Raw genomic sequence first — 27508 nt, 5'->3', positions numbered from 1 at the left:
CGCCCCTACAATATAATATTGCCTTAGTATGTATTTAATCCTAAAATTGAATAAATGTCATGGTACCATAATTAAACAAAACATTTTTATGGCCCGAGCACCAACCAGCTGTTGGCCGGCAAAACTCTGTCAGTTTAGGGGGAAAAAACAACAAGCTGGGAGCTAGCAAGCTAGAGCATGAAAATGGCAAGAAATTTTGGATCGTGCAAAACAAGGCAGGTCTGCTTGGTTCTTGGTTTAAAGAAATGCAAAAAAAACAGACCATCTTTTTCTCCTATCCAGGAATGACATGAGAGTGCTATTGATCTTCTCATCTAATGCGGTGAACAGCAAGGTCAGTTCACGGTCAGATAGAAAGAGACATTTGTTAGCCTTATATTGATACATTGATATTTTGCCAACCGGCACATCCAAAATAAAAACCAGTTATTAGAACCCTAATTTTGGTGTCAGTGACACTTTTAACATAGCTAGTTGAGCCGTTTTCCCCTGCTTCCACTGTTTGTGTTAATGTGTCTAGTTAGTTTAAATAAACTACTTTTGACTGATATATCTGTATGTGACCTCCCTTTTGTTGCCAGCCTTGTAACCAGGCGGTAACAACAGTCAGTTTCACTAGAACTCATTAGAAGGTGTCCTATATCACTGCAGCCAATCTGAACAGAGTATTCCCACCAGACCACATTATAACAACTGTTTAAGACATATGTAGCATGTTGCTGTTAAACTAAACAAAGCTGAGTTTACCTGTTCAGCCAACCAGCCAATGTGTTTGAGATGGGGGTGTGTGGAGGCCGAAGACGAGGCCCCCAGGTAAGCGTTGACGTGAGCCAGGGTGTGTGGCAGCAGAGCGGCTATGTTGGTGTGGACGGCAGTGAACCAGGAGTTGGCGCTGGGGCCGTCTTTACAACGCAGCACCACCGTGTGCTGGCCGTCTGGGGAATGGAGCTCCAAAAGTCTGAATGGGACAAAGCAAATGTATTTTTAAATGTTTAAATGGACTGGCCACAGGCGCGGTGTCTCATTGCACATAGAAATAATGGCCCGGACCACGACAAGAGGAGTAGGTAACCAGAAATGTAGAGTCTCAATGTGCAGAACAAATTTTGGTCAATCCTCCTTGTCAGTAAAAGGAATTTTTTATCCACGGAACTTAAATCCCAAACAGAATTTAAAGTGTTTAACACAAAAGCCAAATTATGGCTTAACCCTCTGAGGACGAAAGACGCACCGGCGCGTCCAAAACAACGTTTGACTAAAGTCCTGCTCAAAAAGACATATTACAAAATTTCTTTTCAGACATTTACTATTTTAATCATATATAACCTAAGACTTAAATTCATTTCAAGCACCGAAAGAACTCGTACAACACATCATAAGTTAATGTTTGTTTTCAAAAGAGAATTGAGGAGTTTCAAAAAGACAACGTCAACGTTTCAGCTTTAGCGCCAAATTATCTCTTCACACGTCGCTCTAGAAAAAATGTGGGCGTCACTATACAGCGGAGTTTGTTCTGACCATTTTGATATGAAACACATGGGGATCAGATATATGCAAATACCATAAAAAGGTCAATTTAAGAAGATATGTGAAAAAAAGACCTCAGAGGGTTAAACAACAACAACAGAGATGTGAGCACTAATAGTGTCCCTTTTAGCGACACAATTTTTATCTAAATTTTATTTTCTTTCTTTCTGTATTTTCTATGATCTTGTTTTTTGTTGATTTTGTAAAAGCCGACCAGGAACGAGGACTGCAAATTAGCATGTAAACGCACTGACTGGGATGGACATTTTTTACTATTTTCTGACATTTTATGGTATGAAAATGATGAGCAGATTAATCGTTAGTTGCAACCCTATTAAGGAGTTTCACATCGTACCTGTTCTCCAGATCTGGCATGGTGAGGTTCCTGCTGATGAAGCACATCTTCAGGCTTATGACTTTTCTGTCTTTGGAGGAGGAGGAGCTGCTGTGTTTGGGTGAACCGGAGTCCTCGCTGCCGCTGTAGCTGGGCGACTGTGGGCGGACGCCGTCCCACGGTAGGTCGGCCACCAGGGATGGCTTCTTGAAGAGCGGAGAAACCTCACGGATGTACTTCACTGTGGAGGAACACAGAAGAGGATATAGTGTATATCAACCGATGGACATCCAATACAGGCCAATACAAGGTGGCATGATTGAGTTGCACCCAGGTTGGCCGATATAGTTATACCATTACATTCCTCATCCCATTCTGTGGGTTCTACACTGTGACAGAACGACTCCTTTTACCCATATGCTGAACCCCACTTGGTGAACATTTCATTTTTTATTTTTTTTAAAGATAATTTTTTTTTTTGCATTTTTATTTTATAGGACAGCCGAAGACATGAAATGACATGCAGCAAAGGGCCGCAGGTCGGAATTGCACACGCGGCCACTGCGGCGAGGACTGAGCCTTCCTACATGTCCTTCGGGTTAAAAAAATATAGAAAAAAAATAACGTGGATGGTTCCATACAAGGCTCTTCACAAAAAAATAAATGATCAGTTCACTACTTTCGTTGAATTTGGGTGTTTTATTCAATTTCATACATACATACATACATACATACACACACATACACACATATATATATATATATATATATATATATATTGAAAATTTTTTATAAAAGATCGTTGAAAAAAGTGACAAAATGACGGAAAAAGCTTCACAAATGTGGGATAAAAATAACAAAACTATCCCCCAAACAAAAAAAATCGAAAAAAAGTTACAAATGTTAAAAAAAGTTTTAATTCTTACCCAGAAAAACAAAAAGTTGCATGGTTGACAGGAATAAAACACAAGGGTTAAAGGGTAATTTCGGTATTTTTCAACCTGGACCCTATTTTTCCTATGCATTGGTGTCTAAGGAAAAATACCAAAGTTACCCTTTAAGACTCTTTTGAGTTTTTATATACGATTTTATACAGCAAATGATTGATTGTTCATGAAAATAACTAGTAGTTGCAGCTTTAAATTGGAACCAGCTATATGTTCAACCCAATCTATTATAATTTGAACTTTTGTAAAGCTCCAAAAGAATAGGCATTAACTTAATCACAGCCCCAATGTCTCTTTCAAATGTAGCATCAAATGCTCCATAATCTATTCCATGCTATGTCTTCGCATAGAGAAACAAACAAGAGCCAACAAATAATTCCCCTAAAGTTGTCCTAGGTACAACAATAATCTTAATTGGCCAAATTAAGCAAAATCTTTTACAAATATGTGAGATCCACAGATACTCTACTTCTTATCACAATAGAATAAACACACCAGTTTGCTGGGGACAGCTGTTGAATATCCACAGATCTCAAGGAAATAGTGTGTTGATAGTTTGACCATCTGTGGGATCCCACCCAATAACACTCAGAATATATGGTGCAGCCAGCTATAAACCAGGCCATAAGGAAACACTCTGAAAGTTCTCTGAAAGAAGTAAGCATTTAATCTGTCCCTGTTAGGGTTAGACTTTTTAAACATAGTTGGAGGACGCTGTGGTTTGATTCTGTCAACAATCAGCTAGTAAATTCATGTGGGATGGAAAATAGATTGTGTCCTGTCCTGTGTTTGTCCAACCTAAAGTTTAATCATACCCAATTATTCATACGGTAAATCATTCAAATGGAAAGGACACTCATATTCTGGCCAACAACTTGGAATGTAAACAGTTCCTGCTATCTTCCAGCAAGTCTTAAAAGGACATAGTGGTCCCGTTTGAAATTATCGTAGAAAAATATGAGTTAACGTGGCCGTCCAGCTGTGAGCTTGGCAGGTTCGCTGTTTGTAAAACAACGGCTTTTGCTCCGATGTGATGGATTCACTTTCCAAATTTGGTCCTTGTACACCTCCCGCCCCCTCCTGGCACACAGTCACATGCCGTCACTTTCTCTTGCACTCTTTTATCCTCCTTTGCACATGCCCCTTTTATCTCCTCTGTGTTTCCTCCAATGCAAGACCTTATAGTTTACTTGTGTGCACATGCACAGTAAATGTGAGTGCAAATTAGGGCTGCAAGTAACGATTATTTTCATTCTCTATTACATCATCATCATTTGGTCCATTAAATGTCAGAAAATGTTGAAGAATGTCCATCCCAGTTTGTTAAAGCCCAAGGTGATGTCCTAAAATGGCTTGTTTTGTCAGTCCAAACCCCAAAGATATGTGGTTTACAGGGTCCCTGCAGGTCAAGTCAAATTTAAGACTATTTAAGACCATTATGAATAACATTTAAGACCTATATAACAACATCAAAAGCAACTGGCTTCAATCAAGCCCTAGTCTCACGCTAGTCCACATAGCATTCCTGAATAGGAGAACAACGTGCTCTGGTTTATTGGCATTTCTCTAAACCAATCACAATAATCTTGGGCGGTGCTAAGCGCCGGACACAATAAAGGTGCCTCTCAGGAAGGAACTTGTTTTGGTGGAACGTGTGGACGTTCAAAAGTAGTTTTAGTCGTGCAACAGAAAACTCTGATTGGACAGATAGTCTAGCTAGCTGTCTGGATTTACCCTGCAGAGATCTGAGGAGCAGTTAACCATAGTCCTCACAAATCCACCGGAGAGTGGAACGCCAACAAAGAGAAAGAGGGACGGACATTTGGTCGAAATGAGGGACTTCCGGCGGAATTTCAGGCAGCGCTAGAGCAATCCCGGAAATGAAACGTCGTCGATATAGAGTAATCAAACCCTGAACTAAGTTATTCAAGCCAAGTATCCCTAAACCTTCACTTCCCCATAGCTGAAGAATAAAATCAGTTTCATGTCCATGGTGCAATCCCAAAGAGACTCGCGGCAATATCACGAAAGCAGAATGGCTGCAATATACGTAGCATGTTGGTCTCATTTGTAGTCGTAACACAGCGAAATTATATTTGGACTAAAGAAAGAAAGAACTACAACACCACGGAATTAAAAAACAAATCATACTAAAGCGCTCAGGGAGCTTTTCAATGAGCATTAGAGGGAACGTTACACGGATGTAGGAAAATGACCTGTTTAAAATTATTTAAGTAAATTTGAGACTTTTTAAAGACTAAAATTTGGATCTTGAAACTTAAGCCCCCACGGAAACCCTGGGTTTAATATGATATAAAACAGAAAAGAGCAAGAAATCTCCACATTTGAGAAGTGAAAATAGCATTTTCTGACATCTTTGCATGAGAAAAGACTAAAATGATTAAACAATTATCAAAACAGTTAGCGATTTTTTCTTCTATCCATCAACTAATCGATTGTTGCAGCTCTAGTGTTTCTGGGACCTGGGTATGTGTGTGTGTTGGACCATTGGGTCCTTCAGCTCTGTATGAAACCTGAGACCAGACTCTCAGGAGGTGAGGTCATTCTTGAATGTAGACTGAAATATTAGGCTTGTGAAGGTGTGTGTCAGTATGTGTGCATGAGAGCTACAGAAAGATAAGTCTACAACAATGTGCTTATTTATGATTCTAAAATGATCTCAGCAAAAGATACATAGGCGAGATGACTGAGCCAGAGAAGCAGGGAGAGCTGCACAATGCTTGAGTCCCTGCAGCTTGTGTGTCCATTACGTATGTATGACTCCGATTGAAGGGCGGGGCTGGTAGTAATGCTAAGGCATCAAGCCAAGAAATTGAAGCCTGATTTGACCAGCCCTCATAACCACAGCGCCCATACCAACAAGGTCTGGGATCACTTCTGCAAATGTAAGTGGTTTGGAGTAAGTAAGTGAGTGTGAGAGCATTCCTGAATGCCCATGTTTATGTCTGAGGGTCATATGGAAGTGGATGTCTCTGCTGCAAGGCCCTTCTTTCAACCTAATAATCAGATTTGCTGCAGAGATGTTCAGCTGAGATATTTTCCGTCCGCAGAGCAGACCCAGGGCTCTCTGTGGTTGTACATGTTTATATCTTCAAATACTAAACCGACAGCTCACTGAGCATCACTGTACAGCAGTTATCAGCGTTCCAGTCATCTCTTAGCAGTTCTACAGTTATTAGCAATGGTAGTTATAATCCTCCTATTAATAATACTGTCACTACTTTAATGACTGAGACCACACAGAACAAAATGGGATGTAGTTGACAGGGAAGGAAGAAATAATAAATCATAGCAAATGTCGAAGTTGAAATTGAATACTACTGCCCAAAAACCTTAAGTTGGCACATAAAATAAAGAGAGACAAATAAGTCTCTGCGTCACATAGCAACATTTTGACACGACAGAGTTACATATACTCTTACTTTGTATTAATATAGTTTTGTAGTTTAGTTTTAAAAGAAAGTTTTGGAACTTAGACGATGCTCTGAGGGAATTGTTGGCTTTGCAGGACAGAGTGGTGTCTAGTAGTATGGTGGCAGGCCAGTGTGGCCCTTTGAATATGTTAGAGGGTATAATCTTCCATGGAAAAAACTAAAATTGTTACCTCCAATACTGCCTAAAATGATGGTAAAAGTCTTTGCAGCGATCCGATAGCATGTAATTAAGCCCTGAAAAAAGCTGTTTTTTTCCAGTTATGACTGACTGTCAAACTAAATAATAAAAGAATGTACTACGGAATTTATTCTCCGTATGTATTTGTTCATGTCTATATCCACGACCGTCCACTTCCGGGATTGGCGGTAATTCTGCCCTCTTTCGGCTGGATATCTGTTACCTTGCGCTCTCTTTGTGTTGGAATTTTAAAATCCGGTGGATTTGTGAGGACTATGGTTAACTGCTCCTCAGATCTCTGCAGGGTAAATCCAGACAGCTAGCTAGACTATCTGTCCAATCTGAGTTTTCTGTTGCGTGACTAAAACAACCTTTTGAATGTACACACGTTGCGGCACCGTGGCTCTGTCCGGCGCTTTGCACTACCCAAGACGATTGTGATTGGTTTAAAGAACTGCCAATAAACCAGAGTGAGTTCTGCTTCCATCCCAGAATGCTGTGTGGACTAGCCAGACCCTCCTCCACAGCGCTGTGGAGGAAGGTCTGGCAATGATATTGGATCGTACTCAACGGATAGGGAAGTTCAGATATCAGAATTGGAAGAAAAAAATGGTATTGGAACATTTCTAGAAACAACGCCCACCTCTTGTTGAGACTGAGTTCATCAGCTCAATCATTTTACCCTACAATCTGCGCAAGTTTCTTCCCACCATAAAGACATGCATGCTAGGCAACTAGGACTACAGTTGAAAATTAGCCAACTGGCTAACACTGGCACATTTACAGAAATGTTCATTAATGTGCATTGTCCTAATCAAATAAATAAACAAATAAAATAAGTTATACTTGTTAAGACAAAAACACATACATGCCTACAACAGGGGTCTCCAACAAATAGCTCGCGAGCAGGTTTCCAGTAGCTCGCCAATAGGTTGACAAACTGAGACACAAAACTACCAAGATATTAAAAGTGAGGTAGCTAACTTTGTGGGCCGTAGAAGTGTAATGTTTTCTTGGACCCTGAGGGGAATATTAACTCTGTGGCCTAAAAGAAATGTAAAATAGTCATGAACCCTGACGTGAAGTGAAGATTTTTCATAAGCTTTGGGTATTACAATTTCGTACGAGAACAAACAGTAGCTTCATTCAGCTTATGTGTGTTGTGTAAATAAATGTAAGCAATGATATGCAAGTAGCTCTTAGCCACATTCATTTTTTAAAGTAGCCCTTAAGAAAGGTTGGAGACCCCTGCCTTACACTCTCTGCAGCTTTCTATTTAATGTCAATCCCAATTGATCGTTGGCTGCTTTAACTTCAGCCAGTCTGATCTGAGAAACATACAGAAGAATCTAATACTGTATAGTATATGTGCATAGGTGTTAATGTTTTACTGAACAAGCCTTTTAATTAGCAGGACACGAAAAGAGGATATGGGAACAATTCATTTCCCAACACCGGCAGGGAGTTTCACAATGGTGGTTTTTCACATGAAAGCACTGGTTTATCAGCAGGTTATCATCATTATGAGTAAGCACTGACAAACTTCATATGACGGGTTGGTTAGCTTTCAGAATTCCTAAATATTAATCATGTCACTGGATTTGAAGAATCCGTTGGTTGGCAACCTATGACCTCCAGCTGATGATGATGACACTGTGGCCCCATTTTAGTGATGCTAATCATATTCAGGTGTAAATGTGTAACTGTGTGATTGTAGTCAGGGCAGCCCTGAAAAAGAGAGCATTGCTCTCTCAGTGCACTTCACCCTGATAAATAAAGGTGAAGCAAAAACAACACCTAGTGAGGATTGTGCATTGCATCATTGTATTGTCTGACATTGCTTTGGAGCTATTTTTGGCTGGGGATAGGTTACCCGACTGCTTTTCTTGTGTCTGATTGGTTGATTACAAGCAGACAAGCCTGCTCCCTAATAGAGGTTGGCATCAACCTGATGCATTGTAGCCAGGTTAAATTATTTTTTTTTATAAACAATAAAATGCAGTCATACTGGTAGCACTACATTTAAGATAGTTATCTGACAAGTAGATATTTTGTATTATGTAAGACATAACCAATAAGACATAACTCCAAGCTAAAATCTCTATGCACTTCTGATACTAAAAAAGGAATCTTTAGCAAAGTCTCAAGAATGGATGACAATGGAGCATTAACCTGAAATCCTGTTATGGGAAATCCTAATATTCTTGTCGTATCTTTCCTATTTTGTTGTCAGATAGCTTCACAACCAACATTTCTTTAATCTTGGTTCAGAAAACTTTGCTGTGAGGCTTATGAATGCTCTGTTGTGTAATGTGTTGGCAGAGTGGACCAGTGTACATCTGCTCCTGTTCAATTTTATGTTTGGTCTAAATGAAAGGGCTGTGAGCGGTTGCATTCTTTGATGTAGCCACAGAATTTAAACCCATGGTCATGGGATGTAGCCTCTTTTAACAGCTGAGGTGCTACCAGCACTACAGGTGTATCCATTGTGCTGTTTCTACCTGCCACATTGTGACCTCAAGATTTAACATTTTTGGCTATCCTGTCCAGCCCTTGAAAACAATTATGGGAATATATGAAATACCAACAGTTGGGGCTTTTCCATGTTACATATTTCCCCAGTTTGTCCTGCATATGTTAGTGCTTTGTGCTTGCATTTTTACAGTCTATGCTTGCATCACATGTCTGTCTCTCTCATTTGGTGCTGTTAAATGAACTCATTAGTTCGGTCAGGCCTTTCACTCAGTTCCACTTCTGCTTCGAATTAGGCCTGTACACAGAGGACTACCGGCTCATTTGTGTGTGTGTGTGTGTGTGTGTGTGTGTGTGTGTGTTGCTTCTGTGTATGCATCTGCATTAATGTGTGTAAGGGAGATTCCCCAGAGAGGACAACCAACATCCCATGAGGTCAGCTCATCTGCCTCCCTTCGTACCTCTCTGCCTGCAGCAACAGAGGGAAAGAAAGAGGAAAACAGGGAGGAGGCTGGACAGAAGAAAAAAAGGATAACATGTAGAAGAGGAGGAGTGCAAAAGGCAGAGGAGTCTGACTCGACACATATTTGGTTGTGGCGTTAGTTGTGGCGAAAAAGCTACCCGTAAAACTGCCCGCCTTCAAACCGCCTTCCACTCTTCTTTCTCCACACACACACACACACGCACAGACACACAGACACACAGACACACACACACACACACACACACACACACACATCTTATGGTATGGCCAAAATAATAGCTTACAGAGCAGCAAGTGAGGCAGTCAGACCCCAGCCTCTGTATTTTTCCCCCCAAAACTGCCCAGAAATTCCCCTGTGGTTTGGCCTGCTACTCTTTACAGACTCGCTTCTCTCTCATTCCTCTCTTACTCTCCTCCCTATATCCTTCTCTTCCATCCCTCCTTCTCTATCTACAGTCCTCTGTCTCTCACCTCCCTCTTGCTGTCCCCCTCTTTCTCCTGTTCTTCATCCCTCTCTTTCCTCTGTTCCCTTACCTCTCATAAAGTCCGACCTCGGTCTTTTACTTCTTAATCTTGTCAGCTCCCTCTCTTCCTCCCCCCTCCCTCGAAGTCCGTTTGTGCCAGAAACCTAATGAGAACAGTGTGTGTGTGTGTGTGTGTGTGTGTGTGTGTGTGTGTGTGTGTGTGTGTGTGTGGGGGATTGATATCCTCATGGGGTCCCTCCTCTCGTATACACGTGCAGATACATTAACATGTGGCATTATGAACATGTCCATCGCAGGTTGGTCATGTAGTTATTTTTAGGAAAAGAAATCACGGTACATACGTGAATCGATTTTTTTTTCCCACCCCTACTGCATAACAGTATAATCACATATTATAATGGACAAACACACACTATTATGCACAAACTATCTCTCACACACATATCATAACAGGAGAAAGTATTCCCTTGATCCCTCAAACATAGAGTCACACCTGCCCCCTCCTCTTTGTTGTCCTCTAACCTGAATGCTGTTGAAGTGTAAACACATGAACAATGTTTATCTGCAACACCACACTATAACATTTATGGAATTACATAAGTCAGTTTTCTAAAGGCCAGTGTATGCAGTGTACGGCCCAGAAGTGTATTTGAATATGTTCTACAAAGGATAAAGCAGATTATGGACAAAAATAATCACATTCATCATTCTCTACTGTAGTGACTGCTAAAAAGATTACAAATGTCTAGCCATTGTGTTGGCAGTGAGGACACCGATTGATGCTGGTTTATCCACAGTAGGTCCCCACAGGGAGGAAACGCTGGATGTAAACACAAAGTCAACGGGCCAATAAGAGTATAGAGGCTGTTCAAAGGGGAGTAATGTAACTGAGACGCAACAGAAGAAACTTTCACAATGGAGAGAGCAGCGCAGGTTAAATCAATTAAACTATTTCTTCTCTCTTTTTACAATTTATCGGTGTAAATTATGTCTGCAATTTAAGGTTATTTAGATTTTTTTGATGAAAAAGCTACCATTAGCTGACTTCATAGAGCGATAACAACTTGTTTTACAACAGTCTCTCTTTCTTTTTATTATATGAATGTATTTTGTTATTTTTAATATTTAAAAAGCTAATAGTTTCGGTATCAGCCAAACTAAAGCAAGTGCATGTAATTCAAATGTCAGTTTCTGTCACATTCCAGACGCTCATTTAAGATTCTCTCGACAGCTGGATACCAGAGACATATCTGCAGATGGATATCAAAGGCGGTGGAGTTCATACGGCGACAGAGCTGACAAACCGACGTGGCCTATTTCAGGCTGTGCAGATTCATGCTCCGTGGCAGATCTCGCCCCATGAGGACACCGGGCGACACAGTGAACGGACGGTCGGCTAGCTTTGGCCTCGGAACAAAAGAAAAGAACTGTTCCTCGTCAGGGCTGTCCCCGTTTCATCAATAGCCTCTGTGTCTGCTATGTGCCGTTTTTATTCCTCCAATTACTCAAACAAAGGGCTCATCCTGCGTCTCCTTCCACTCACCAGCAGGCTTAGCCAATGAGACGCAAGGGGCAGCTGTAGCAAGCTGCAACCAATCATTTGGACATATGGGATAATGTGTCTGTCAGTCAGCTGGCGAGAGGAGGGGGATTAACCAGCGGCATGTCATGTCTGGGATATATGTATGTCAAGTGTTAATGGGGCAGAAAAAGTCTGTTTAAGAAAGCCTCATTCTTTTCATTGTCGATTAATCAGTCGGTTAGTTGTTTGGTCTGTAAAATGTCAGAAAAAAAGTGAAAAAGTGTTTTCCAAAGCCCAAGATGACGTCCTCAAATGTCTTCTTTTGTAGGGATACACTGATTATCAGCCCTGGCTGATTATCGGGCTGGTTTTTGGCAGTTTGCAGATGATCTATATCTGCGTTTTATTTGCCTGTTAACTGATAAAGTTAATGACTTAAAAAGTTCTGTACTTTGGCTCGGCTAAGCTCTGTGTGTGTCCCTCTGCTTCGGTTTCCCTCCCCTCTGACTTCATCTGTTACTGGGTATTATGTTGAAAGTTTCAAAAAAAAAAAACAGTATCGGTCGATCCCTATTTTTTATCCACAAGTCAACGTAATTCAGTTTGAAGTCATAGAAAAGTCAAGAAACTAGAAAATATTCATATTTAAGAAGCTGGGAGCATTTCAGAATTTTGACTTTCTTGTTTCTTAAAAACGGACCGATTAATCGATGATGAAAACAGTTGCCGTTTAATTGAATAGCTCTACGCTGTAGTGTGAAACTACCCTCACACAGCAACAAACCTTTAATCTTACAGGGGGCATTAAGATGACAGCTATACGTGCCTACAAATTAATAAAAGAAAAAATCTATTAAAGCAAAAACATCATCAAAACAAGTGGTTTTCTTTGATGAAGAATAAGTCAAAATGAGACCATTCATTCCCAGTCTTCTAGCATTAGTCAGTACCTTCAAAACAAAACAGGAGGCAGATCACTGCACTTGAATCAATGACACTTGATTTTAGAAAACGTTTAAACAAGTTCATACAGGTCATGTTATAACTCTTTGTTTGAGGAAATTAGTCTGAGTAATAGACTAAATATGGAGATTTCTGCAGGCTGAAACAACAGCAGGAGAGAAGATACCATTTGTTCCCTTTGCCGTTTTACTTGTTAAGCCAAGGCGGACGAAAGCAAAAAAATACAAAATATTGTGTGAGTTTTCTGTTCCACGACTAAAACTACTTTTGAACGTCCACATGTTCCACCAAAACAAGTTCCTTCCTGAGACTATTTAGCAGAGGCACCTAGGCTCCGTCCGGGGCTTAGTGCCGCCCAAGACGATTGTGATTGGTTTAAAGAAATGCCAAAAAACCAGAGTACGTTTTTCTCCCCCATCCCAGAATGCTGTGTAGACTAGCCAGACCCTCCTCCAAAGCGCTGTGGAGGAAGGTCTGGCAAAGTGAGACTATGTGACCTTAAAAGCAATTCAATGTAAAGAAACTTTAAAGGTAAAAGATCAAATCAAGATGAAAGTTCTTGAAAGAACGTTATAATATTTTAGTTCAGCTCAATTTTGGAGTTAACAAGACATTAAAAAATAGAATTGCTTTTTCACTAAAAACAGCTGCCTGCTACTGGAAACAAGTCGGATTTGAGTTTGTGGGCCAGAAAAGCAAAATAATGAGGTGAAATGCACTGAAAAGCTCGGATGGTATTAATCCTGGGCTCTGGGTGGGTTCATCACTATAAGCGACATCTTTCACATTACACATAGTCATGTGATTCATTGTTAAACCAAAAGTAATTTTAGTGTGACAACCATCCAACCTAATTTTCTAACTGGTTAGTATGGACTGGACATCTTAAAACAAGTTTAATAATTGAGTGCAAATGGCGCTTGACAAGATTATCTATCTTGGATAAAAACAACTCAGATAGAATCACCCTAAATAAGATAACTTTCTAGAATGTACATTTGTCCCATGTAGCTTAATTAGTAACTGAGAAAACAAGACATGATTGATTTGCAGTTTAAAAAAGAAATGATCTCAGGCCACTGGCATATTCAACCCTTGTGTTGTCTTCCCCGTCGGCCATGCAACTTTTTGTTTTTCTGGGTCAAAATGTAAAGAAATTCCAACGTTTTGGTCGTCTTTTTTGACACTTTTGTATATAAGTTTCTGTCAATATTTTTGTGCTGTTTTGACGTTTTATTAAGCTTTTTCCATTTTTTTTTGCACTTTTTTGACATTTTTTTCCTACGTTTTTCAACGTTCTTTTATAAATTTTTCTTTACATGCTATAAAATTGAATAAAACACCCAAATTCAATGAAAGTAGTGAACTGATCATATATTTAAACTTGTGGAGAGCGTTGTAGAGAACCATCCACATTATTTGGTTTTAAAATTTTTAAAAACCCAAATTTATGATATACAAACTTTTGGAAAATGGGTCAAATTTGACCAGAAGACAACAGGAGGGTTAATAGCTTATGCTGAATATTTATAGCTGTGTATATATATTTAGGCCCAAAATTAGATTGACAACCTATTCAGGCAACATGCTTATTGATTAAATGGTTTGGTGAGAAGTAAAAAAAAACAAAAAAAAACTTTTGCATCCATCACCTCCTCAAATGTTTCTCAATAAAAAAATCAGTGAAAGTGTGGAGCAGCACGAATCATCCAAGCTGAAGCCGCCAGTGTTGACCTTTGCCCTAAATACGCACATGCAAGCGGAGGTCAGGAATGTCGGGCACCTAAGCTAATTGTGAGAATATCTGGGGTTTTATGTATTGTGTACACGGCACAGCGGTCTGGAAACTCAAGCCTCGTTCTGTCTGACTGCTGTTTTTTTTCTCAGAGCTGTGGCAGCCGAGAAGAGACAGAGGACGACTGGGAGGAAGAGCCGGTCCACAAACAACACAGCTCACCTCCTGTCGAACTGACAAACAGTGACGGGCAGCTGACACATTCTTCCAAACAGAGGCCCACGTCTGGACTGTGGCTGTGTGGCAGGAGGCTGCCTGAAGGTTGCTGCAACTGGGTTTTTATACAGATGTCAGTTGCAAAAAGGCCGAATTCCACCAGCAGTTACACTGATACACTTCTACTGTGTGTTACATTCTGCGCAAGGTTTGCATGTGTTGTTGGCCTATCTGGAGATCTCCATCAACAGGCTGAAAAAGCTGTGTATTTTTGGATCATTTCTGGTTATGGAAAAGCTGATGTTGATACAATTTTTCAGTGTTTTCCCTAGGTTTGTTGAAAGCCTTGCTGCAAGTTAGGGCTGCAAAATTAACTTTATCGCAAGGACTAGTGCAATATCCAAATCCAAACTATTCTAAATTAAGTATTGTGGTGCTGCAGAGACTTCCAGCCCACAAATCCTTGTTTGGTACAGAACCTCGCAACAATCACACTATAATCATTTTAAGTTTTATAATTTTTATATTTTTCAATGAAAATTAGAACGATACAAAAGCTATCATTCCCTCCAATGTCGTGAATCATAACGCAGTATCAGTCAAGTTATTAGATATTAGATATTTTCCTCATATCATGCAGCCCTAGTGCAAGTATTTGGCGGGGGATTAAGGAGGCCTCGCTCAATGCATTTGCATTGTATTTATTATAGGGAACTGTTGTGTTGTGTATGGAAATGTGTGTTTATGTGTGAGCTGCTGGATACACAAATTTCCCCACCGGGATGAATAAAGTATCTTCTATCCATCAATAAAAAAAAAAAATCATCAATCATTTTGGACCATAATTATTACCATATCCATGTCTAAAATGTTGGAATAGCTAAAGCAGATAAAAAACATATCACTCAAAAAGACAAAACTTGCTTAACCCTCCTGTTGTCCTCAGGTCAAATTTGACCCGTTTTCAAAAAGTTTCTATATCTGAAAATGTGGGTTTCTTTCAACCACATTGTCAAAAAAATAAAAATAACGTGGATGGTTCCGTAAAATAAATGATCAGTTCGCTACTTTCATTGAATCTGAGTGTTTTATTCAATTTTTTTGCATTTTGAAGCAAAAAATGATAGAAGAACTTTGTGATTTTAAAAAGCGCAAAAAAAAGTGACAAAGTGTTGACCAATTTTAGTTTAAAATTTTGACCCAGAAAAACAAAAAGTTGCAGGTGGACGGGATGACAACACAAGGGTTAAGATGTCCACTGGGGGACGAACTACAATCATTAGATCTGAGAAAAGTCATTTAGTCAGTTCTGATGCTTACATTGATTTTAAAAGTACAGCTATGGTGCTGCCCAAAACGGCGCCTAAGCCTTATAATGGTAGGGAAACCCCGGTTTTTATACAGGGCCTCTGGTTTTTATTTAATCAGCACAGTGGATGGCCTAAATACTCTAGGACATTTTACCTTAGTTTATTTTGGGAGGCACAAAACAGGCCTCTTTTTTTGACTTGAGTGGTAAATGTGTCACACATTGATTAGTTCCTACAATTCCTGCTCATCAGTATTCATCCTGCGTTCATTCCGAACCATTAAACACTACATTTAGCTGTTCCTGGCCTGAAGTTTCCGAACCCCAAGGGCTCTGTGCCCCCCCACCCATTTGCTCTTTTTCCACTTTTCTAAAGGTTGAACAGTTCTATATATCAGCGCAGTTTAGGATCTGAACTCAAGCCAGTATGTATCTCCTAACTCAGTGGTTTTCTAAATATGGTCCAGGGACCCCCAGGGGTCTTTGAGGGGGTACCAGGGGGTTCCAAGCAAAAATGGGAATTATTAAGTTTCACAATTCCATCTATAAGTAACACAATAACAGAATCTAGGACTATTATGGTCATGGGTTTCATACACTTTGTGCAATAATACATCAAAAAGAAAAGATCCTATCCGATGGGGAACCCTGGGACAAAATCTTATCAAATGGGGGTCCTTGGTCTAAGTTGTGTCAGTTTAGCAGTCCTTTACGTGACAAAGTTTGGGAACCACTATCCTAACAATCGGCTTAGCTGGTTAAATAAAGGTTAAATTAAAAAATAAATGTTTGTCACTAGTGGGCAGAAAAATATATATTTTTTTAAATTAGCTACGAGACACACAGCCACCATACGGTTTCTAGCTTATAAAGTAAAAAAAAAATGACTTTACCATGCTGCAAACAGAGCATCATTCATTTGGAGTTGTGTTTCTGGCTACATGACAAATGTTAAGTCCAATATTCATTCTCCTTTTGCTCTGTTTTGGTGTCCACCAACTCATGAGAAAATATTCTGGCCCTTTCGCTGCCTCTTCACCTGCTAGTTGCTTTCACTTTCACATTACACAGTCATATGACTCAATGCTAGACCGATCTGCCAGCGATTTGATTTCGCCCTGAGTTTGGTCTGGTGATAGCAAGACTAACTCAATGCTGTAATAATAATAATAATAATATATTGACTGATTAATGTCATTTTTTAAAACAAGATCAATCGAAGGACAAAGTGGTTTCATTTTATTCAGTTGTTTTTTTCAGTTGTATTGGACAACAAACTAGGGCTTGGCAATATATCAATATTATATCGATATCTTGATATAAGACTAGATATCGTCTTAGATTTTGGATATCGTAATATCGTGATAAGTGTTGTCTTTTCCTGGTTTTAAAGGCTGCATTACAGTAAAGTGATGTACTCTTCTGAACTTACCAGACTGTTGTAACTGTTCTATTATTTGCCTTTTCCCCACTTAGACATTATGTCCACATTACTGATGATTATTTATCTTAAATCTAAGTGTGAAGATATTTTGTTAAAGCACCTACTGTCAACCTTAGAATATCGCTGAAATATCGATATATATTTGATTTTCTCCATATCGCCCAGCCCTACAACAAACTATGAAAACAAGACGAAAAAACTACAAAGAAGATCACAAAACATGCTACTTCTAGTCTGCCCCATATCAGCAGTAAAACCTTTACTGGACTTACTTACAGATATTTCTTCTTAAAACTGATACTGGCCAAAATTAACATGTTGATAACGTGTCTCATATTTAGGCCTGCATGTCATGCTCTAAATGCAGTAAGAACACATTTTATGAATACATGGATCTAAATTTGCCCATACAATATTTAATACATTGATGTTTTCACATCCTTTCCATTGTTCGGTGTATTCCACTGTTGTATACTTCTGCTTTATACTCTCTCATGGTGATTTTCCCCACAGATCATTTACATGTTTTCCTCTTTCTCTGACCTGGACAGTATCAGTGTAGTCACACAGTGACCTCTTATCTTTAGCAACCCACAGCCATTCAAATATACACAGTACAATGTATCAAACTCGGACTGTGATCACACAACTGTGGTCACTTTCCTGTTTAAACTAAATCAAAGGCTTTCTGTTCTGATGAGATAATTCAAGCTCTCCTCCTCCTCCTGGTCAAAGAGTCACTGTTACTGTCTGTTGATTAATGGCAGCATGTCTGTTGTTATATCATATAACGTGTTATAGGAATGGTTATTTGTGTGGTGAAAGTTAAACATGTGTGGAGTATCTAGAAAAGAGTGATGGCAGTGTGCATCCTAGTACTCTTATACTACTTATAAAAAGGGACCAAATGTGTGGTGCTGATGAATGGATTATCTTGTTAGAATAACAGGAGCATCATTCACTTTGAATACAGCTACTCTTGTATTTAATGTACTTTACCACTTACAGTTCTAGGGACAAAGCAACAAAATATTCAATGTTTTAGAGTCTGTCCCAACTGTGGAAACACTGGAACACGCAACTGTGCCTGTTTTAATTATTGTGCATAGCTATTTGTATGTATGTACTGTATGTATGTACCGGTATGTATGTTGTGTATGTTCCCTTTATGTAATATGTGGTAGTCAGTAGGCCTATGTCTGTATGTATTTATGTTTGTGTGTTTGTGTGTACCCCTCTTGTAATATGTGCACTTTTCTATCTGGACCTTGAGTCTGTAAAATAAAGTTATATAAAGTTATATGTCTGATAATATATTGCATGTTCAGGTTGGACTCACACAAAAAAGAGGCATTGCCTATGCCAATAACTGGAAATATGAAAAAGGAGAAATGCACAGAGGTGTGTCAGTAGTCTATCTTGGCCTTTGCAAGTCCTCGCTCTCGCGTTTACCAACTTACCCTCCAGCGTGACTTCTTTCCCCGCCTTCTTAAGCGCCTGCACCGCCAGGTCGTGTGTTGCCTCCCGGAGGTCGTTCCCATTCACCGACATGATCGCGTCGCCCACCCGAAGAGCCCGGCTCTGGTCGGCGGCGAGCCCCGGGAAGATCTTGGATATGAGGATGGGCATCCGGTTCTCGCGCCCCCCCTTGATACTGATCCCCAGCCCGCCAGACTCCTGTTTGACAACTCGGACTTTACGCACCGCTTCCGAGGGGCCGTCCAAACCCAAAGTGACGGGAATGTCGCCTTGTCTCGACCCGAAGCTGGACCCGGGACTGCCGTAGCTAGATCCGGGGCTTCCGAAGTCAGAGTTTGTGCCGTTATTCGGGTGGTACTTCCCGGGGCTGTTCAGACCGTCGTATTGACCCCGACTGACAACCCCGCGTCCCGGGCTGCCGCTGCGCCCCCTACCCCCATGGTTCTGGTCCTGACCCGGGGTCTGACCACGTCCAAGGTTCCCCGGACTCGTTCCCGGGTCGTTCCCGTTCGACATGCCATTTCGCAGGCCCGCCGAAGAGTTGTTGTAGTCCCAGTGGTTGCCCCCCTGTCCGGTTACCTCCGCTTCGGCCGTTAAAGTCAGCGTTTCTCGGGTGAGTTCGGCGGTCACTCGGATCCAGCGGTCGCGGAGCAGAAGGTCCAGTTGACCATTTTTGTCCGCTCTGGTCCAGACTGCCATGCCTTCCTAGTCGGTTGCCTGCTGCTCCGAGGCGGGCCGCTTTCACACTGAACTCATCATCAACTTTTTTCCTCTTTTTCAGAGTGCGCACAAGCAGCGACTAGGCTCCACTGGCCCGCGTCGACACACCCACTCACACTGGGACTGCAGGCACAGGCCGAGGAAAAAACAGAAGAGCAGGACTCCCAAAAAAAAGAGGGAGAGGAAAAGAAAAGAACAACTGGCTGTGACGGGCCAGCCTGAGGGCTTGTTGTTGAGTTCAAGCTCTAAAGCTGTCCGACTTCCACTGGAAAGTTAGAACAGAACAACACAATATCCGTTCACACCTTTCAAAATAAAACATTTGTTTTGGGTCAGATTTTGGAGTAATAAAAATGACTAAAATGAAAACAACCGCAAACATTGGGTCCAACAAAAATACTTCACTAGTATTATAAGTCGGCTGTCTGGTTGTTCGAACGAAGCAGAGGTTCGCAACGAGGGGGCAAAAGGGGGCTTTGGCCCCTCAGTTGTATTTTCTGGCCCCTTGTTTCAGTATCCCATCCATAAAACGTACAAACACAACGACACAATTACTAGGTCTCCATGGCGTCTTTATCGCAGGGGACTTTCAACCGCTAACAATGTAATCTGCGGTGATATTTGACACAAAGGTTATCTTAGTGCTCTCTGAATGGCTTTTAAAAAACCTTTAGGAACGTTCTCTAAAGGTTCTCTGAAGGTTTTTAATTTCAGGTGGATAAGGATCCCCAAAAAGCATTAAAATGTTATCTGCTTTTATTTCGAAAGTATAATCACCTAACTTCCGGTTTCCTTATATTTCATTAATTCTATCTTGACGTAGCTTGTCAGTGTGAAGAGTGAACGGAGAGCCGATGACAGACAGAGACAGCCAATAGACCTGTACATCGTTTATTCATGATGAGAGAGGCGGGGCGTCCATAGACGCATTATAGATCCACTGACTGGGGACAAAGCCTACTTAAGTTCACTCACTGTATTGGCTCTATTAATGGATACTGCTGCCTACTAGACACTTTGTTTTCATATGCTGGAAGGTTTTAATGCCATTCCCCAAAGTAGAAAGTCAATAGAACTGCAGACTGTCAAAATGCAACTGTTGGCACTTCCCTATGTTCATTGTCCTTGAAGCCAATAAGATCCCTATCTAAACAATCACGATGCTTTGGCACTGCTTGTTTTATAGACCTACTCTAAGTCTATATAAAGACGTAGGGAAGAGGATTAGGGCCACATGTGAAAAATGTGTTTGAGTTCTGCCTTTAAACTCATAATTCTGAGAATCATGTCAAAATTTCTGAGAAAAAAGTCAGACTTTCATCCCAGAATTCTGACTTTTTTCTCATAATTCTGACTTTAAACTCAGAACTCTAATATATTTATCACATGTGGCCCTAATCCTCTGTAAAGCATTAGAATTTGATTATCTGCTGTCTATTCTGCGTCCATGTTAGACAGAAGCTGTTAAAACCAAGTCATTCATTGTGTCACAGATGATGATGAATGATCACAGGGAAAGTCAGGCTGTGATGTTAACATGACAAAACAATTCCACAAGAAAACTTCAGAGCTAGTGACAACAAGCGTGTCCTCTCTGGCCTTTTAATATCAGACTGGAAGTTAATCCCAAAGCAAGGACTCCCTCGGGCCATTTGTGTTGTTTTCCTTTTGTTGAGTTCACAAAAATGTAATTTTAAGATTCTTTTCTTGAGCTCACAAAATATGATTTCCTTGTGATCACATGGCCACAGGTGTCACAATAAGTTATCAATCAGACTTTATCTTTATAGCAGCTTTCATACATATAAAATGCAACACAATGTTCTTCACAGAAGCGACAAGTGGCTTTATATTTAAGGAAACACTCAATAAACCCAGCATGAGCGGAGGAAACACTATCATAAATCTCATAATTGATACATACGTGGTACATACCAACATACACCAAGAAGTAAAACAGGCTAAAATGCATAGATAGACAGATACATGGATAAATAAATAAAGCTCAATTAAAAGGGCTTGTGACAATGGGAATGTGGGACAATTTCATGGCTTAGTTTGCTTCTAATTAGAATAAGTCTAAATATGACATTGGGCGTCTATTTGATCTCCTAACCCTTGTATTGTCTTCCCGTTGACCATGCACTTGTTGTCCTCCCTCGTCAAAACTGACCCGGTCTGGTTTGTCTGTTTATAAAAGCATAAAAAAGTATCACCAAATTCTGACTTACATCTTCTTAGCCAAGTTCATTCCAACTCATTTGAACTAGTTTTACACTTACTTTTTGCATTCATGGTCAAAGAAACGTGAAAATTATACGTAATTTCTGAGTAAAATGAGGAATTAAAGTTTTGGATTATAATAGACTGGTATATGCCAAATATTAGCCAGGATATCCCCAGGTCAGAACCAACCGATGCTTTTTTCCCCACAAACAACAGAGCAAACAAAAAGAGCAGCACTATTTTCTGAAGAATTGTCTTGAAAATGGGTCAAATTGGACTCGAGGAAAACATGAAAAGAACTCAGCTGCTGCAACCATCATGTTGGAAAAGCTCTGTCTATCTATAAAGAGATTAGACTGGTCAGTTTAAATCTATACAATTCAACAGCACCACAAACTGCAGCCTCCAAAAATGACCATATACTGTTAGTCTAAAACTGAACATTTGGAAGGATTTACTGTTGTTTTACTGTTATATATATTACACTGCATTATTTTGAGCTAGCTGACCCTGATAAGTGACAACTGAGTTTGTTTAGCAGAACATTACTGGTTTCCTTGTCTTGTTCAAACAACTTGATGAGTTGAGTGATGGAAAACCTAATGTGTGTTCACTGGACAGGCTAATGAAGTGAAATAAAATAGGAGTTATAAATCTTAATCCCATTATCCTGGTTACAGACCTCTGATAGGTCAGGCCATGCACTCGTTGATGGCCGTTTCTCTCACGGTTGTGATTTGTCCTGTTTATTTTAGTAATTCATTCTCTGTTTCCTTGTTGTTTACGGCCTCGTGTCTCTGTAGTTACCTGCTTGTCTCACCCTTGTCAGCCTGTCTTTGTGTTATCAGTCCTTGTAGTATTGCTCCCACTGTTTCCTGTTTTATGTTGTCTGTTCATTCCCTGTGTGTTCATGTTAATGTTTCCCTGTGTGTTCATGGCCGTGTGTTACCCGTGTTCTTTCTGTGTTCTCTGGTTTTCCTTGTTCTATCCATGTGTATGTCTCATGCTTGAGTTTGCTGTTTTACTTTGTAGCGTTTGGGTACGTCCCATAGCACTTAAATTGGCTCCTTGACTCCTCCACTTGCCTCCCTTCCTCCCACAGAGGAGGCCTGAGAGAGACGCGGGGAAATCATGGGAGGAGAGAGGCAACGAGCAATTGTGTTTTTAGCGGGATGGGACGTCCTATCCTCTGAAGTTTCACATGAATTCGTCAGCTGTTTGGGCGGAGTTAACAACTCCTTCAGCTGCACGGCTTCCGGGAAGGCTGCTCTCATGTTTCCTTGCCTACAGCTCCTCGGTGAACCATCCTCGCTCCTCGCTCCTCGGGGACAAAATAAGAGCTTTGAGACGGCCTTCACCGAGGAGGGACAGAACCACTTCCGGGTCAGCGGAGGACCGAGGAGCTGTCAAATAAGGAGGATGAGATTCAGCTTCTGTTTCTCCTGCGTCATGTCTTATTTTACTTCCTGCCATGTGTTTTGGCATTGAAAGCCTGGAAAACATCAGAATAAAAGCTTTGAAAAAAAGCGTCTAACAAGGCGATAAATCTATAAAAAAAATGAACTATTTAAAAAAAAAACATTGATTGTTGATTTTCAGTTTTGACCCCGGAGGACAACACGAGGGTTAAAAGACAGACTGAATAAGTAAATGATGAAAGAAGTAACCATCATAACTGGCCTCCATGCTGCTTTCCACCGTTTACCGACCCGGTTTTCTGTCACATTCATGACGACATCTACTGGCAACGGGATAGGAGTCTATCGCCTATTTTAAGCAAGTTTTCCCATGTTTAAAAACCTTCATTCATGCACTTATCTTGGTGGAAAAAGGGTACCAGAGGTTGTGGGTGGCAGGGGCCCCACTTTGGGGACGGTTTTCAAAATGTTCTAGGCATGTGCCTGACAGGAAGTGCATCATAAAGATGTTGGGAATTTGACTTTCACTTCCAAGTTCAACACTAAAGAACAGAGGGAAATAGATGGATGCAAATAATCTGCAGCGATATGGCTTCACATTAAGGACCTGTATGTATTGTATAAATATCTAGTTCAAATAACTAACTAATCAAGACAACTTCCCTGCTTAGTTCCTCTATCTATTGTAGTTGTTAAGATAGATTTTTTTTAATTGTCCCGAAGGAAGTTTTTCTTGGACAAACAATATCTGCTTCTCTTTAAGAATTCCACACAACATAGTACACACATACAGACATGAAGTACACAGACTGTTGCATCACTCTGCATGGACACGTTCATGTTGCATGGAGAGACTGCCACTAGCCAACACATTTGCACATTGCCCGTTGTACAACACATAATAATAGTCATTATGTGCAGTAAGGGTAAATCCTGGTAAAAGAATAAGGTATCCTCAGATGAGGTAAGAGTAATTTAAAAGTTTTGTTCAGGCCTTTTATTAAAAATGGTTTTCTACTCTATGTACCAACAAAATGCTCTTTTAATCACCCTACAAGAGTGGGTTCATTGGCTATTACTTGTGCATATTTAATCTTTACCAATGGGGTTTTTCTTTCAAGAAAGAAAAATAGTTTCCATTTATTTATGAAGTGCAGCTCTGTGACCAGTGAGGCTGTTATGTGGCTGAACACATCACGCACAAGTGAACAGTAAAACCCAGACAGAGCACTCGGTCGTGTTTGTCATTAGATTTTATTGCAGTTGAGGTTTACTTAGTGTTTACAAAACCAGAGCAGATTGCAAGCGTCCATGGGGAGTGAGAGAGGCGGGAGTTTCATCTGCTCACTTCACATCATCATCATCATCATCATCATCATCATGCTGCGTCAGTCTGCAGCTTCAGCACCGATACATTCACAGTGTCGCAGCTATCGCACCTCATCCAGCTCTACCTGGGACTTTATAAGCACGTCTAAAATGCAAAAGAAGCCTCGTTATGCAGCAGCCACTCGTTAAAAATCCCTTTTTGGATAATTAAAAATAAATGTCATTATGCTGTGTGTACAAGCTTATCATTTTACAATTCGATTTCTGTGTCCTATGTTACATTCATGACAAGAACAAGGCAACCACAGATCGCTAAAATGCTAGGGTAACATGTTGACCCTTTGCTGCGCAGCTTCTGTCCTCAAACTACCAGCAACCAACACCACTTCCGCCTTCTTCTTCTCTCTCAGCGTTTCCTCCCAGAACCACCGGGACTTTCCCTCGTCTGCCCCCGCCTCCCAGCAGCTGGGAGCATCAGGGAGCGGAGTCATGGTGCTGCAGATAAGGCAGATACAGACTGAACTGCTTCTTACTCAAACCTATAAAGTGAATAGGGGTGGTGGTGTTCTGTGCATGTGAGCATCTGCTGGGTGAGATGGTGAGATATGGAAGATAATGTAGTTAGGAATTGGATGGTGAGGGGATGGTGGTTAGAGTCGCTAGATTCTTACTAAAAAGGGTTCTATACAGTACAGCTCCGGGTGGGGGGAAATCTTTAGGTTTATATATCAGCATAACAATTAAAGCTCCAGACCAGCACCAACAATATTTAAAGAACTTCGAAGGACCCTCCCTGGATTATGGATTAATATTTATTTGAACCAATTTTATGGCTATTGCTGATGTGCATACACCACGTGAACCCTTAAAGAACCCTACTTTCTCTGTGTGTGTACACAGTGTAGTGCAGGAGCACAACTCATTATGAGTGTGTGTGTGTGTGTGTGTGTGTGTGTGTGTGTGTGTGTGTGTGTGTGTGTGTGTGTGTGTGTCACTCTACTCATTGGTTCGCATTGTAGATAGTCTTGTTGTGGAACTGAGGCGAATGAGACGGGAAAGACGCATGAAGCCGCTGCTGTTGCTGCTGATGGGACTGGGGAGGGAGCTGGGGGTGACACTGTGGCTGTGGGTGAGGTGGAGGGTGACACTGAGGGTGAGGGTGGGGAGAATGTGAATCAGGGCAAGTGTCGAGGTGTGACTGGCGTTGCAGCAGTGGTCTCTGAGGGACAGCAGCAGCAGCTTTGGCCTCCCTCTTGGGAGTGTTGTTGAGGATGTCCAGACTCCGGCGGCTGGAAGAAATGACGTCGGCGACGAATTTGGTGCATTCGGCGCAGATGTCACGCAGCGTGCAGCCGTGGGCATACAGGTGGGGGAACTCCTCCTCCACGGAGCGGCGGGATAAGCTGCGCAGGGACCTGCAGAGGGACAGCGAGGATGGAAAAAGGTTTCTCATTTTATATCAATACAGAGGTGGAGCACAGTTAATGTAATAGGCTGTGTCCAAAAATGGAGGTACTATAACTAAAATGCAGATACATTGTTGGAGTAGTCCTAAATTTTGTGAAAAATCTCTTTTCATATTTGTTGACATCACTAGTTGTTTGAAATCAACATTCCACATCACCAAATAAGTATCCTATGAAAAGAGATGGTCCTATTTTTGTAACAATATTACAAATCTAACATTTTGTCAAATAACGACCAATTTACCACTAACAGTACACCTACTTAGTACATTTAGTTAAGTTTGACTTCTTTTAAGGGATAGTGTTAACCTTTATCTTAATAATATAATATCTTAATATATTAGGTAAAGGTTAGTGTTGTACTTTGATTATGATGATCATCAATGGGAGATTTAGACATGACCCAAACTTTTATATTTCTTTACACTTGTTATATACAGTCACACTGTGCTCTTGTTCACTGAGTATATTGTGCCACTAATTCGTTAACGTTTTCAACATTTATATCTTTTTCAATGTTTAGGGCACTTTTTTTGACGATTTTTGTGGTTTTTCTGATGTTTTGTGAAAAAATAAAGCTAGACTATTTTCTTGTTTGCCTCTCGAAGCTTATTTAACATAAACACACAACATGATCAATTGTGCAACAAATGAAAAGAAAGACATGACGCGCTGGGATGGAACCAGCACAGTCACTAACGAAAAGATTAAGGTCATCTTTTGTGATTAAAATAAGGCTAACATTATTCCTACTATTTCTGTCCCGATAGCTGCGCGGCCGGGTGCTGATGAAAGGTGTCACCATGCCTGCATACAGTACTCTCACTCCAACTCAGTGTCTAGCGCTCTCACTTCATCCCTCTTTCCGTCCATCTCTTACTCTCATTTCCTTGTCTGTCTTCACACAGGCACAAGGAGTGAGGATATTAATGACAGCTGGGTAATTATTACATAATGGCCGCTTAGAGGCCTCGGAAGAGGCCCTGCACTGATTATATAACAAAAGGATGGGGGGGGGGGGGGGGGGGATTTAGTAGACAATCTGCTTTTGGTTGAGGTAAGCACAGAGGCTGTTTGTGCTTAGGTTGGAGAAGGTTAGCAATCAGCGGCTAGACGGAGGGGCAGACTGTAGCAGATTGTGCATCCCCGATTCCTTTCCTCGCCTCCCCTCCTTGCGTCAGTCAATGCATCTCATAGTCTATATCCACGACGTTCCACTTCTGGGGTTGCGCCATTGCTGCCGGAAATTCGGCTGGATGTCCGTGACCTTCCTCTTCCTTTGTGTTGGCGTTCTAACCTCCGGTGGATTTGTGAGGACTATGGTTAACTGCTGCTCAGATCTCTGCAGGGTAAATCCAGACAGCTAGCTAGACTATCTGTCCAATCGGAGTTTTCTGTTCCACGACTAAAACTACTTTTGAACGTACACATGTTCCACCAAAACAAGTTCCTTCCTGAGACTATTTAGCAGAGGCACCGTGGCTCCGTCCGGAGCTTAGCACCGCCCAAGACGATTGTGATTGGTTTAAAGAAATGCCAATAAACAAGATCACTTTGTTTATCCCGGGAATGCTGTGTGGACTAGCCAGACCCTCCTCTGCAGCGCTGTGGAGGAAGGTCTGGCAAAGCAAGATTACGCATCTCATAACTCTTAAACTCAGCCGAGGACTGAGGAGTCAAATAAGGGTTATGAGATGCAGCCTTCGTCCCGCCCACAGGAGATTGGAGCCGAGGAGTCGAGGAAGAGACGCGAGGAGAGAGTCATCGAGGCAACAGCCATTTAACTAAATAAGACATCT

The 27508-nt window shown here is 41.0% G+C and overlaps 2 protein-coding genes across 3 annotated transcripts in view; both read right to left on the bottom strand.

The window, feature by feature from the left end:
• Positions 1-19523, bottom strand: part of sntb2 (syntrophin, beta 2) — a 30353-nt gene extending 10830 nt beyond the window's left edge. The window contains exons 1-3 of the mRNA XM_039810012.1: positions 18532-19523; positions 1883-2102; positions 748-958 (exon numbers count right to left, since the gene is read on the bottom strand). Of these exons, the coding sequence (XP_039665946.1) occupies positions 748-958; positions 1883-2102; positions 18532-19249 (1149 nt within the window). The 5' untranslated portion in view covers positions 19250-19523. The remainder of the gene's footprint in view (positions 1-747; positions 959-1882; positions 2103-18531) is intronic.
• A 5278-nt stretch (positions 19524-24801) lies between these two features.
• Positions 24802-27508, bottom strand: part of spire2 (spire-type actin nucleation factor 2) — a 45756-nt gene continuing 43049 nt past the window's right edge. For both annotated transcript variants that reach the window (XM_039810010.1, XM_039810009.1), the window contains one exon: positions 24802-25658. In XM_039810010.1, coding sequence (XP_039665944.1) covers positions 25244-25658 — 415 coding nt within the window. In that variant the 3' untranslated portion in view covers positions 24802-25243. The remainder of the gene's footprint in view (positions 25659-27508) is intronic.

Source organism: Perca fluviatilis, chromosome 8 (genome assembly GCF_010015445.1).
Source record: "Perca fluviatilis chromosome 8, GENO_Pfluv_1.0, whole genome shotgun sequence".
In the NCBI taxonomy this organism is placed as follows: Eukaryota; Metazoa; Chordata; class Actinopteri; order Perciformes; family Percidae; genus Perca; species Perca fluviatilis.
This window is presented reverse-complemented; position numbering and strand designations above follow the sequence as displayed.